The sequence below is a fragment of the Bubalus kerabau genome, chromosome 1, assembly GCF_029407905.1.
Source record: "Bubalus kerabau isolate K-KA32 ecotype Philippines breed swamp buffalo chromosome 1, PCC_UOA_SB_1v2, whole genome shotgun sequence".
NCBI lineage: Eukaryota > Metazoa > Chordata > Mammalia > Artiodactyla > Bovidae > Bubalus > Bubalus kerabau.
The window spans coordinates 104,141,409-104,154,622 of record NC_073624.1 but is presented as its reverse complement, the minus strand read 5'-3'; the positions used below and the strand labels follow the sequence as shown (position 1 = coordinate 104,154,622).

General features: G+C 38.4%; 1 protein-coding gene across 8 annotated transcripts in view; it reads right to left on the bottom strand.

Moving 5' to 3' along the window:
* Positions 1-373: 373 nt before the first annotated feature.
* KITLG (KIT ligand) overlaps positions 374-13,214 on the bottom strand; it is a 104,689-nt gene continuing 91,848 nt past the window's right edge. For 5 of the 8 annotated variants that reach the window (XM_055586038.1, XM_055586056.1, XM_055586046.1 and 2 more), the window contains one exon: positions 374-4,736. In XM_055586038.1, coding sequence (XP_055442013.1) covers positions 4,704-4,736 — 33 coding nt within the window. In that variant the 3' untranslated portion in view covers positions 374-4,703. Of the gene's footprint in view, positions 4,737-6,545; positions 10,967-11,022; positions 13,012-13,214 lie in introns of those variants that run through there. The other 3 variants (XM_055586007.1, XM_055586028.1, XM_055586018.1) reach the window with 3 other exon arrangements.

Below are 13,214 nucleotides of genomic sequence, written 5' to 3'. Positions count from 1 at the left end.
TGCACATGTTGATTCCAAACTCCTTAACTATCCCTTCCCCACTGGCAGCTGTAAGTTCCTTCTCTAAGTCTGTGAGTCTCTTTCTGTTTTGTGAGTTCATTTGTATCATTTTACATTCCACATACAAGAGATGTCATATGATATTTCTCTTTCTCTGTCTCACTTCACTAGTACGACAATCTCTAGCTCTATCCATGTTGCTGCAAATGGCATTATTTTGTGGAATAAACTGATTTCTTATCTCCTTGTGTGCATATCACAGCAAAATCCAGATTGATGTTTCCACAGAAAAAAATTGAGATTAGCTTAAATGCTCAATCAACTGCATTATGAACATGTGTGATAACCTTAAGATATCAAATCACAGGACAACTTTGGGTGCATAAAATTCTTTATTTATAACAATAAAGTATATGTATATATAATGTAATTTCAAATTCAAACCTGTATAAAAAAGGGTCAGAACATATACCTATTTTAAAAAGTACACATACAGTACATACACATACACATCACATTTTACAACTTTTTTTATTTAATTAAACTTCAGTCATAATAAAACTATAGAATAGTGTTGAAAGACATTTACATTACAATATGCAAACTCCAATCTATGACTGAACTAGCAATATATCTATACATCCATCTAAATGTCTGAATACTTTAAGTCCATTGATATAAAAAAAAAAAAAAACAGTGGCAAGTGGACACTATAATCACACATTAATCCTTAGAATATAGGAGAATAGGATATTTTGATTGGAAACTTTTATTGAGTCACAGCTCAGAAATTAAGCAACTGAAAATACTATGGTTTTTAGTTTAAACAATGTTATTTAAAAAAAATACAGTTAAGATGTAATTGTAGATGGCACTTATAAATAAATTTACAATGCTTAGGAAACATTTTTAGGATCAGGAATATCCATTATAATATGGATTATTTCTAAAACAATACCTTGTTAGGAAATGAAAGTACCATTATTTTATCTTCACAAAGGGCATTTCCAGCAACATTATAAACAGCACAAATGAAGTGGCTGGAATTTCAATCTGAATGTTTGTATTTTAATGCCAATTTCAAAATAATACTGTTTCAAAACAAGCTGGCTTTCTTTAAAATTCTTATCCCATTTTCCAGTTTTAAAATTTAATTTATGGTTTACCCATCTCCAAATGGATTCTAAAGTATCTTTTGGCACTTAAAAACTTTATGAGCATCTTACATTTTCTGCCCTTAGCTTTTAAGAAAATGAGAGATTTAAATGCTTAATTTGGTGCACTTCCAAATGCTACACACATCTTAGAGTATATTTTCCTAGATAAAATATACTCTGGGTTTTCATTCTTCAGAAGTAATCCAAAAATGTTTATTTAAGCAAAGAAAAAAGCCATCTCTTGTGTAAATGGTTATCCAATTCAACCTACAGTAGACTGAATTTCACTTTAAGAATGGACCATATTTACATTACAAACAAGAACAGCCATAGCTTTTTATGTTCAAATTGCTTATTCACAGAGATCATAGTTGGATATTCTGTATGCGATAGCTTCAGCTCTTATCTATCATCTTTGTCATTCACATATCAATAGGTTTCTCTCACGTCTATGGTATGACCTGACTTCACCACATAGATAAATAAAAAATTGAGATCCAAAGAAGAGCAGTGATTTATCAATACAGGTTAACAGCAAAGTGGAAGCTCCTGACAATTTTTCCTAATATCCATCCCACTATGTCAAACTGCCTTTTTGAAAAATGTATTTTTTAGTTAAGTCAGAATAGGTAGGCAATGGCTAAAAGCCCCATACTTACATTTTGAAACCAGAAACTAGCTGCAGAAAAACATGAAGAACTATCTATGAATTCTGAATGGATTTTTCTATTAATTTAAATTTTCATTTGAATTGGAATATCAAAATATGCCACAAAGTTTCTCCAAAGTACTTTAATTCTTACTAAAAGCAAATGTTTCATTGTGAACATACTTTATCATAAATTGTCATTTTCACATACTTAGTCCTTTTTAAAGAGGGTATTGTTCTATTAAAGTGTTGAAAAAATCAACGTCTCTGACTCATTAAAAAGTGGCAGTGTGGTAAGCACAAGAGATTACAATACAAAATCCAGCAACACTTCGATATCACTGGGCAGGCATCATTTATCACAGAGCCAGTTTCTCTATAGAGTTGGGTTCTACCAAAGAGGTACAAAGCTTTTAGTATAATTTAGAATCTGAAGACTTCTGAAATTATTTTAAAAGACAATTTTAAAACATTACAAAAGAAGACTATCAGATACATGGCACCAATTTATAGGGTGATTTCACTGTTTAAGACATCAGTTTTGAGTTTTCCATGATTTATGAAGGCTATTCAGAACACATACTGGATAAAATAAAGCAAAGCTATATACGTTAATCTCCAAGCAGATATGACAGTTAATTCCCAAGCAACTACCATCCAAAGTAATGTTCAGCATTTTTCTATTGTTTGTATATTTTACTGAATTTTAGTGTTTTAAAATATTGGTATCCATACAACTGTCAATGAACCAATACATTTAATTAGGCAGAATACATCTCCCCTCACCCTACCATGCCAGATTTCATAACTTGCTGAATTTGTTTATTTAACTCTATTGATTTAGGACCATGTCCTTGAGTGTTAAAAACCCAGCTACCAGTTTTGAGAACAAAAGTACATTTATTGTACTCTGAAGCTCATTAAGCAGCATTTTCACATACATATGAAAATCAAAACCATTGCTGAAATAAACTATTAGATTGAGAAGTATCAATCTTCTCAATCTATACGTGACTTACACATACTCAGGTTAATCTATTCAACAGTATCACACACTGAGACAGGTCCTTATAGCCATTAACTTGATCTCTTTTATTATACATATCATAGTTGTATCACGGGATATTTGAGGGCCTAAATAAATTCATGCAGCTTCCCAAAGCACCTGGGTTGTATCTTAGAGAAATGACTAGTATTTGAGGAACCACAGCACTTTAGAGAAGACAAGGGTCATAGAAATCATCTGAGCTCTTTGGTATAAAAAAGAGCAAAGGCCACTTACTGGAGTTGTATTCTAATTAGCATTGAACGTAAGCTAACATCCAACTCGACTAGAAATTCTTGGACTAGTAAAGTCAAATAAAAGGTAGCAGTTTTTCATGCCCCTCTGTGTCACTGCACTGAAGGTCATCTCATGGTGGTAGGATATGGCAATAATGTTATCACAAGGATGAAGTTAGAAGGAAAGCTTTGGATTCCTTTATGTTCATGACATATTGAAAGAATCTTCATCAAAATAAACCATAAGAAATCACTCTTTGACCTTAGTTAGATGTTCCTTTGACATAAAAAAAGAAAACTGGCAAGGGAAATTCACTTAATGTCTTTACAAGTTCTGGTTTAAAAACGCAATGTCCATCTTGGGAATTCCTGCCAAATTCACTTAATATGACAAAAACGCTGTCGCATATTTTAATAGCAAACTGACATGCATAACTACATAAAGCTCTCTTTTTAATTCATAAACCTTAATGAATATAGAGTGCCTGATTTTAAATAAATGGATCCTTTAAACAGATAATGGTGATTATAGTATAAATAACTAATGTTACCTGATTCCCTGCATTCTTGTAAAAGCCAAGTCACCTAATTTTCAACACCCTTTATCAGCATGTGAGTGTAGTTTTCTAATCTTAGATACTAAATATGGTAACTTATTTTTCCTCTCTCCCACAGCAGAAATTGAAAATGGGGCCTCCATACATTCAGTGATTCCTCCTAAGTCCCTTTACATAACTCTGTAATAGTTTTAGAATATAAACATTTTGTAATATATTTTGCAAGCACAATTTATACACTGTAAAGTGGTCAAGGGCAAAGGCCGGCGTCACTAGGGGTGCCAGATGTCCTCCTTGGCGGATCACTAGGGGTGCCAGATGTCCTCCTCCGCAGATGGTTCTGCTGATCAGTGTCCACAGCTTCTTCATGTGACAACTCTCTAGGAGTCTCTTCTCTGCAAAGGCATCATGTTGTCATTCAGTACTGGCTAGCTTGTATAGATAGAGCCAGCCAACTATGTCCATTTGTCTCGTGGGATACATGTGAGCACCTTCTATGTCAGGAAGAGACCCAAGCTCAGACCCACATCCCTCACTGATCAGCAGCTATGAGGCGGACCTGCACCTACTCCCACACTGTGTCCACTGCTTTCTAAATGAACAGTGGATGATGCTATTGAGTTTTTGTTTTCTGAACATTTTCTAGATCCCTCTGATACAAATGATGACCCCCACCCCCCACTATCCAGGCTGAAATCTACTTGCAGACCAAGATAACTATGAACTGCAGGTTGTCACTGTAACATAAAGCTATGTGGTTTTTTCAGCAGTTAGATGCTTCTGGAGGCATGCAAAATTGTATATGCAATCTGGGACACGTGCTTTCTCTCCCAATATCAGTTTGCAAGTTCTAATTGAGACCACAACTCCCTGTAGGTCCTTAAAATAGAGTCCCGCTCCATACAAGTTCTTCTTTATAGATGATTAATTCAGTGCCAGTTTCACAGTAAAACACTTTGTTCCAATTTCTCAATCATCCATAGAGAGTCATGGGTAGCAAGAACAGATAAAGATGCGGTCTGTCACTCCAGACAGAATAGGAATTTGTTTAAAGCTGCTTCATTTATGAAGCAAACATGAACTGTTACCCGCCTAGAGAAGAAAGGAAAAGAGAGAAATTATACAGCATATCTGCTTTCTGCCTTCTTTTCATTCTCAGTAGCTAACTTCATGTGCCTACAGGATGAGTACTAGATTTACAATGTATGCTTCACAGCCTACCGTAACTTGACAAATATTTTCCTAGATATTAGTGATCACTCTCTGATCTCTCTAGTAACATTTTACAAAATCGGAAATGATCTTTTTATTTAGTATGTCTTCCCATTAGAATGTAAGCCCTCTGAGGACATGGAGTTTTGTTGATCTTTTTCACTGCTGTATTCCAACAACTACAGTGCCTGGTACAAAATCCATACAGTTATCCCCTGCTTTTTCCAAGTTCCCTTTACTTTGCTTTTACAAAAGACCTACATTAGTACCTGTTTTCAACACACGACAGAAATCTCAAGAGGATTTTTGCTTCTCTGAAAAAAGGCAAAAAGTGACAAAGCATTCAGGGTTTGTTTTGCAATAAGCCTATCAGTAAGTGTGCAGCCCCATCAGTAAGAGTGGCACTGCCAAGTTCTTTCCCCGGAACTACACTTAGAATCTCAGCATAAAGTTCCTCTATCTTTGAACTGCATCTATAAGCATCTGTGCTTCACCTCAATTTATTTTGTGCATCCTGTTAGATGTGTCCTAAGATGATTGCTTCTTTGCTTTAAGCCATTTTGGTTTAAGAAAGGTTTCATAGGAATGCTCTGCTCTTGAATAGTGCTGGAGTGGTCTGTTTTTGCATGCTCAGTCATGCCTGACTCTTGGTGAGCCCATGGACTCTATGTAGCTCACCAGGCTTCTCTGTCCATAGAATTTTCCAGGCAAGAATACTGGAGCGGGTTGCCATTTCCTCCTCCAGAGGATCTTCCAGACCCAGGGATTGAACCCATGTCTCCGGCATCTCTTGCATTGGTGGGCAGATTCTTTACCACTGAGCCACAAGGGAAGCCCCACTTATATTTGATAAATACGTCTTGAACATGGAGTGGATGAATGAATGCCCTGTGGCTTTCATATCCCCAGGCACACCACAGATTATCTATCTCCGTTTGTGATGAGAATTATCAATCTGTGTAACCGTGAACTTCTCTAACAAGGCTATGAAAAGGTTGTAGACAGGCAGTGAGGCATGAGGGACAGTGGTGGTGTCCGAGTGGAGAAGTGGAGTGGCATGAAATATATCAGGGATCCCACAAATGGCAGCCTCCCAGCCACTGAGCAGCACCAGGGTCTTGACTGCCTCCCCAGGTTCTAGCAATCACGTCTACCAACCAAGGAAAGAACAGCAGCAAGATCGCCAGTATACTGTGTGCCAAAAAAGAAACAAAGAAATCCTGTCACCACATTCTGACAAGGCCTCTGGGGAAGTTCATTTGGCCTCAGAGCAGCTTATTGTACTTGTTGAATCATGAAAGCCAGACTCTGTTCTAGCTTTTCAGTGCTGGGGTTAAACCGCTGAGCTACAGACTCAGCTTTCAGACTTTTCAACTTTTTATTATTATTTTAATTAATTGATTTATTTTTGGTTGTGCTAGGTCTTCATTGCTTTCTCTAGTTGTGGTGAGTGGGGGTTAGTCTTCATTGCAGGGCGAGGGCTTCTCATTGCGGTGGTTTCTTTTGTTGAGCAGCACAGGCTCTAGGCACGTGGGCTCAGGAGTTGTGCACTCGGGCTTAGTTGCTACATAGCATATGGAATCTTCCTGGACCAGAGATTGAATCTGCACTGGCAGGTGGATTCTTATCCGCTATGCCACCAGGGAAGTCCTGGATTTTTCAACTTTCAACTGAAGTGTTTGCACTTCCTTATCTTTTTTTTTTTTTAATTATAGGCAGCATTTATATGTTATCTTTAGTCACAACCCCTAAATAAATGTGTATTTTGCATTTAATTTCTTCCCTGTGAAAAGTTACAGTGTTAGTCATTCTGCTGTGTCTGACTATGTATGACTCCCATGGAGTGTAGCCCACCAGGCTCCTCTGTTCATGGGATCTTCCAGGCAAAAATACTGGAGTGGGTTGCCATTCCCTTCTCCAGGGAATCTTCCCAACCCAGGGATGGAACCTGAGTCTCCTGCCTTGTAGGTGGATTATTTATCATCTGAGCCCCCAGAGAAGTCCCCTACTCTTTACCTATTTTTGTCCTTATTTATTAATCCGAAGAATCAGAGGTCACTGGTTTTAAAATGTTTGAGATCAATACACAGGCTATATTAAAAACTTTATGAGTGTATGAGTGTTTTTTCCAGTAATATACTAGATGTATATAATCTCTAAATGTAATATTTTGTATATTCTCTAAATGTAATTTACTAAAAATATAAATATATAAAATGTAATCATATACTAAAAACTGTATTATATGACAATTTACCAAACTTTTAAAAATAGGAAAATTATATTTAGGAAAGCAGAATTAAATCCTGAAGGAAAAATTAACAGACATTAAGAGAAAATTTCAGAAAAACAAATTACCAAATTTAAAAAATAAAGCTTGGTTAGAAAAGCAGAAGGAACTAACAAAAGGCAAAAAAATACATATTTTTTTTGAAAGCTATGAAGAATTTGAAATTCTAAACTTAAGCAGAGAGAAACAAGAGAGAAGTCAGAAAGTCTTCTGACTTTGCCTTTGGATCATTTAGCAAAAAAAAAAAAAAAACATTTAAAAGCCAACAACTGGTTTCCTATAGAACAAAACTACTATTTTTATAATGATACCCTGGATTCTTACAACAACCTCATGAAATAAACAGGGTGAGCATTATTATCCTTTCAGTTATATTTGAAAAACCTGGGGTCAAAAACAACTGACTTATCCAGGAACCTACAGCTGGTTAAGGTGCAGCTCAAGGTTTGAACCTAAGACTAATTCCTTCCAATACTCTGCATCACAATGTATCAGCAGAGAGCAAGCTCCAAAACCAAACCTTAGGAAATACATGGTAAAGAGTCACAGATCCGGCCCTTTGGTAACCAACCATTCCTGAGTCCTGTACATTAAATGTCTCCACATAACTTGCCCTCATCCCTATTCCAATTCTAGGATCTCCCTTCTTCTGTCTTAGCTCAGATCCACTGGAAACTTCCAAGTTGTGTTTCTTTTATAAATCTGCCAGCCTAATTATAATAAGAATTACTTTCTCCACTTACTATGCTGGGATAAGTCTACAAACACTGCTATCTGAGTGTCTACAGACTTATGCTGTTTACCCCCAACCAAACTGGGCTTTCGCCATGATTATGCAGTCCTTCCCCTGAGGTCTCAATTAAAATTCTTTGTAGATGACTTCCCAATCCCAAATCTATTTCCATCCCTGACTGTTCACTGAAGTTCCAGTGCAGCATATTTGGCCACTGGTTAATAATTACTAACATCTCCTTCTCCCATTTTTTTCTAATGGTGCTAACATCTGGTTGGTCTTACAGGCTCTAAATCATCAAGAATCCATGTGCCAATGCAGGAGATGTGGGTTTGATTCCTGGGTCAGTAAGATCCTCTGAAGAAGGAAATGGCACTCTACTCCAGTATTCTTGCCTGGAAAATTTCATGGGCAGAGGGGCCTGGCAGACTACAGTCCATGGGGCCGCAAACAATCAGACTCGACTGAGCACATGCATCCCTGAGTGCTATAATATCAAGCCTTACATCCCATCAGGAACTAGGACTTGATTCTTTTACTGCTGTGTCTCCAAAATGGCCTATGCTTTCCTATTTCCATGGCTGTGACCCTAGCTCAAGTTGTCATTCTCTCACATCTGTTTGAAAATCCACTCCTAAGTGGACTTCCTGACTCCAGTTCACCATTCCCATTCATCCGGCCACATCAACATCTGATTACTTTCCTAAACCTCTGCTTTGATTGTATTACTCACATTTTTTCTAAACCCTCCAACAACTCCTTATGTGATTCAATAGTGTGTATGCCCTATATATTGGAATTCGGACCCTTTCACACTGATGTCCATCCTTTCTTAGCATTTAAACCCTCTATGTGTGATCTCCAGCTGTATAAACCCTTGAACACAGTCTGTACTTTTGGTCTTCTGATTTAGCTTATGCCATTTGCAGCACCTTCCCTACTGCCAGTAAAATTTTACCAACCATTTAAGACCTAGCTCAATACAAATGCCACCTCCATCACCTACACAGTGAAGCTTTTCTCCTAGTGCTTTCGCTCCCCTGTTATATAAAACAATTTTAATCAGTTCAGTCGCTTAGTCATGTCCAACTCTTTGCAACCTGATGGACTGCAGCATACCAGGCTTCCCTGTCCAACTCCCAGAGCTTGCTCATGTCCATCGAGGCAGTGATGCCATCCAAATGTCTCATCCTCTGTCGTCCCTTTCTCCTCCTGCCTTCAATCGTTCCCAGCATCAGGGTCTTTTCCAATGAGTCAGTTCTAAGACAACTGTATGTGGGTAGTGCAATTCTAAGGGATGCCGTCCATATCATTCATTATCTAGAGTTATGTTGAGGGTATATCCTTGGCAACCATATACAATGGTTTGACCTTTGATTCTTTACTACATTTCTCTGTCAGCTCCTTCTGTTGATTTTTAACCAACACCTCCTTTGGTGCTTTAAAAAATAGATTATTTATACATATGTCTTATCTCCTTTTGTAGGCCATAAGCAATCTGAGGACAGAACTAGGTTATAGTAAGTTTTGCTATACTAGAGCTTGTTGGTATCACACTTGTGGTTAGAATGAAGAGGAATATGTTTTATGATCTACTCTACTTCTCTCTCCTAAACTGTGCTACAGGCAACCTAATAAGTGAAAAATTCTAGGATGTCACATATGAATCCTTGTCATCAGCTAGTTGACTAAATACATTTTTAACTTTTCAGAGATAATTTCACATTTGATGTCAAATAATCGCAGCTTTAGTATATTTTGTCCTAGAGGCAACTTCTTTTTCTTTCTGGTTCATTATCTATATCCTTTCCCTGTATTTAAAATATCAAACCCTCCTCTTCATTTTCCAGTTATAGGTTGGAGATCTAACTATTCCATTTGTTTTTAGTTCTAGCGTTCCAATATTTGTCCTGGTTTAATTTGTTTTAGTTCAGGGAGAAATCTTTGCTACAAACCTAAGTCATTCCTTATATTTTCCCTTTTTTTGTTAACCAAGAAAATTTCTATAATACAAATTATATCCAATTTTTAAAATATATAATTACAACTTCACATTTCATTTCTATTTTGATACTTTTTACTATGGTTATTCTTATTTCTTGAAAGACTTCCTCGCCTACCATGCCACAGCCTATTCTCCTTCCACCATATCCCTTTTCCCAAATTATATTCAAATTTCCTTGGCAGGTTTTAACCTCTATTGTTACAGAGAACAAAGCTTTCTTTATGTAGTGGGTGCTCAATAAATGGTCACAAATGATACATTCACGTTTTGACTTTGGGGTTTGCAGATTCATGATAATGAGCTGCTTTTTACTTCCTTTTATATCTATCTTTCCCTCAACATTTGATTGTTAATTACTTCTACCTACACACATCTGTTTTTACTAAATAAATAAAATTTATTCTCACATTATTGCAATTCTTTGATGTAATCATTCATCTCTTCATTTATTCAACAGATACAGTCATCATTACTTGCATGTGCATAGTATAAACTATATAGCTTAGTGGGATTCCATAAAGAAATTCAGAAATGAGTCCTGTCCTCTCAGAGCTTATGGTTTATAAGAGGACACAAAAAGTGTATGTAAGTAAATGTGATGCCTTCCTAATTTATTAGTATGGTATGAAATGTAATATGAAATATAATTGTGTGTGCATGCTCAGTCGGGTCCCACTTTTTGCAACCCCAAGGACTGTAGCCTGCCAGGCTCCTCAGTCCCTGGGATCTGCCAGGCAAGAATACTGGAGTGGGCTGTCATTTCCTCCTCCAGAGGATCTTCCTGGCCCAGGGATTGAGCCTATACCTCCTGTGTCTACTACATTGGCACGTGGATTTCTTCACCACTGAGCCACCTGGGAAATCATAGAGATTACTTTCATTTGGAAAGTCCGCTTTTCAGAGGGGATGGTTTCTGACCTGAGCCTTGAGAGAGCTTTGCCAAGATGATGATGAGTAAGGTCATCTGCTGCTAAGTTGCTTCGGTTGTATCCGACTCTATGCAACCCCATAGACGGCAGTCCACCAGGCTCCCCCGTCCCTGGGATTCTCCAGACAAGAACACTGGAGTGGGTTGCCATTTCCTTTTCCAATGAATGAAAGTGAAAAGTGAAAGTGAAGTCGCTCAGTTGTGTCCGACTCCTAGGGACCCCATGGACTGCAGCCTACCAGGCTCCTCCGTCCATGGGGTTTTCCAGGCAAGAGTACTGGAGTGGGGGTGCCATTGTCTTCTCCGGTAAGGTCATCTATTTCACACCAACTCCTCAATTATTATGTGATGAGTTTATTTCTAAACAATCTGGGGCTTCTTTAACCTGCTTCATTTTCATTCATTTAATTATATGAGTAATATTTCAGATTCCAAGAAAATAAGTTAGCTGTTTCCTATATGACCATCTTCCCCTTGCTGTACACACTTTGCTGTCCTGACCAAAATCAGCAACTTAAACATACACATATAAGATAAAAATAACCTTACTGCACTTTTTAAAATATTGTTCATCTTACTTTATTGCAGTAAGAACACAACACAAGATCCACCCTCTGAACACATTTTTAAATACACAATATAGATTTTTTTTAGCTCTAAGCATTATCGTGTACAGCAGATATCTAAAACATACTTATCTTGTAAAACAAAAAACCTTTTAAAAAAGGTCATTTCCTTACCACTTAGTAAGCTTTTCATTTAGGGTTTGTTTATTGCCCCAGTCACTCATTCAATAGACATTGACTAAGTGCCTACAATGCTTAGGCAACAAGTGGAGTGCTCATGAGGAGATACAGCAAGAACCAGACAGCCTTGGTTCCTGCCCTTGCGTGTCCTCTGACTGGTAGACATGTGTTAGTTGCTTGACTGCAGCCTTTAAAATGCCATCTTTTTTTTTCCCTCTTAGGCCAGTGCCCTGGGCTTTTCCATCAAAATCCATTCTCCAAATGTCACAGGACAAGTACCACAATTAAACACCACATGACCCATATGCCAAAACAGGATCCCAGTGATGCCATCCAAAAGCAAATCACAGAGGACATTACTTGAACCTTGAAGGTTCAATTAACCACTTCACGTGTGCTCGGTGGATGTTTGGCTTAAGGGAACTGAAACGGCAGATAGGGAAGAAGCAGTAGGTTAGTACTGGGATTCAAGGGCAGAAAAGTTAAGTTTTCAGGAATAACAATGATTTCAGCTTAGGGAATACTGGGTCTGAAAATAAAGAGAGTCAAGTGTTCCTTTACAGTATTTGATAGGAAACAGAATCTAGAGAGGGCTAGGATGGGAGCAGAAAAAAGAGAGGGTGCTATTCATGCCCCAGACATGGTGATCAAGGGCATGATTCAAGGTAAAAATGAAGTCTGCGTAATAGCAGGGTTAAAGTGTGAGAGGCATATGTGACATAATTACTATTATTATATGATGTTATTTTGGGTTGCTAAAAAATGGCGTTTGATAAAAAGTGAGTTCCTGGAGGAGACAAGAGACTCTGTGACCCACTTTCCCTGCAGAAGGTTCACTGTAGAGAGAAATCTCTGAATCTGGGACAAAAGGGAGAGCTGGAAGGACAATGACATGAAAGTAGAGGGCGAAGCTCCCCAGAGACCGTGTTTGTAATAATCTGGGCAAATAAATGATCCTCCAACCATGAGGGGGTGCAAGGGAAGAAAGGAAGAGTTAGAAAAATGAAAGAACACTCATAACCCACTGGAATACATGGGAGTTCATGCTGCTGCTGCTGCTGCTAAGTCGCTTCAGTCATGTCCGACTCTGTGCGACCCCATAGACGGCAGCTCACCAGGCTCCCCCGTCCCTGGGATTCTCCAGACAGGAACACTGGAGTAGGTTGCCATTTCCTTCTCCAATGCATGAAAGTGAAAAGTGAAAGGGAAGTCGCTCAGTCGTGTCCTACTTAGCGACCCCATGGACTGCAGCCTACCAGGCTCCTCCATCCATGGGGTTTTCCAGGCAAGAGTACTGGAGTGGGGTGCCATTGCCTTCTCCATGGGAGTTCATGGGCAGAACAGAATTGATAGCCAGCTGGCAGCAGTACAATGGGAAGAGCATGCATGATGCTGGATCAGGTTAGTGCCATTCAGGGTGCTCCCTGCACCACATCTGCAACTTTTTTGGAAGCTAAAACAGGAGAGGGGAGAGGAGATGTAAAAAACAGTGCCCTCTAGTTATGTTCTCCTGGTTTCCCTTCTCCCTGTGCCCTCCACAGACCCACACAACCACCAACCTCAGGTATCTATCCCTGGCTTGTATTCAGTGCATCCGGGGTTCTGGACTGTGATGAGTCACAATGAGGACCAGTCATGTGGCAGGTGGCGCCTTAC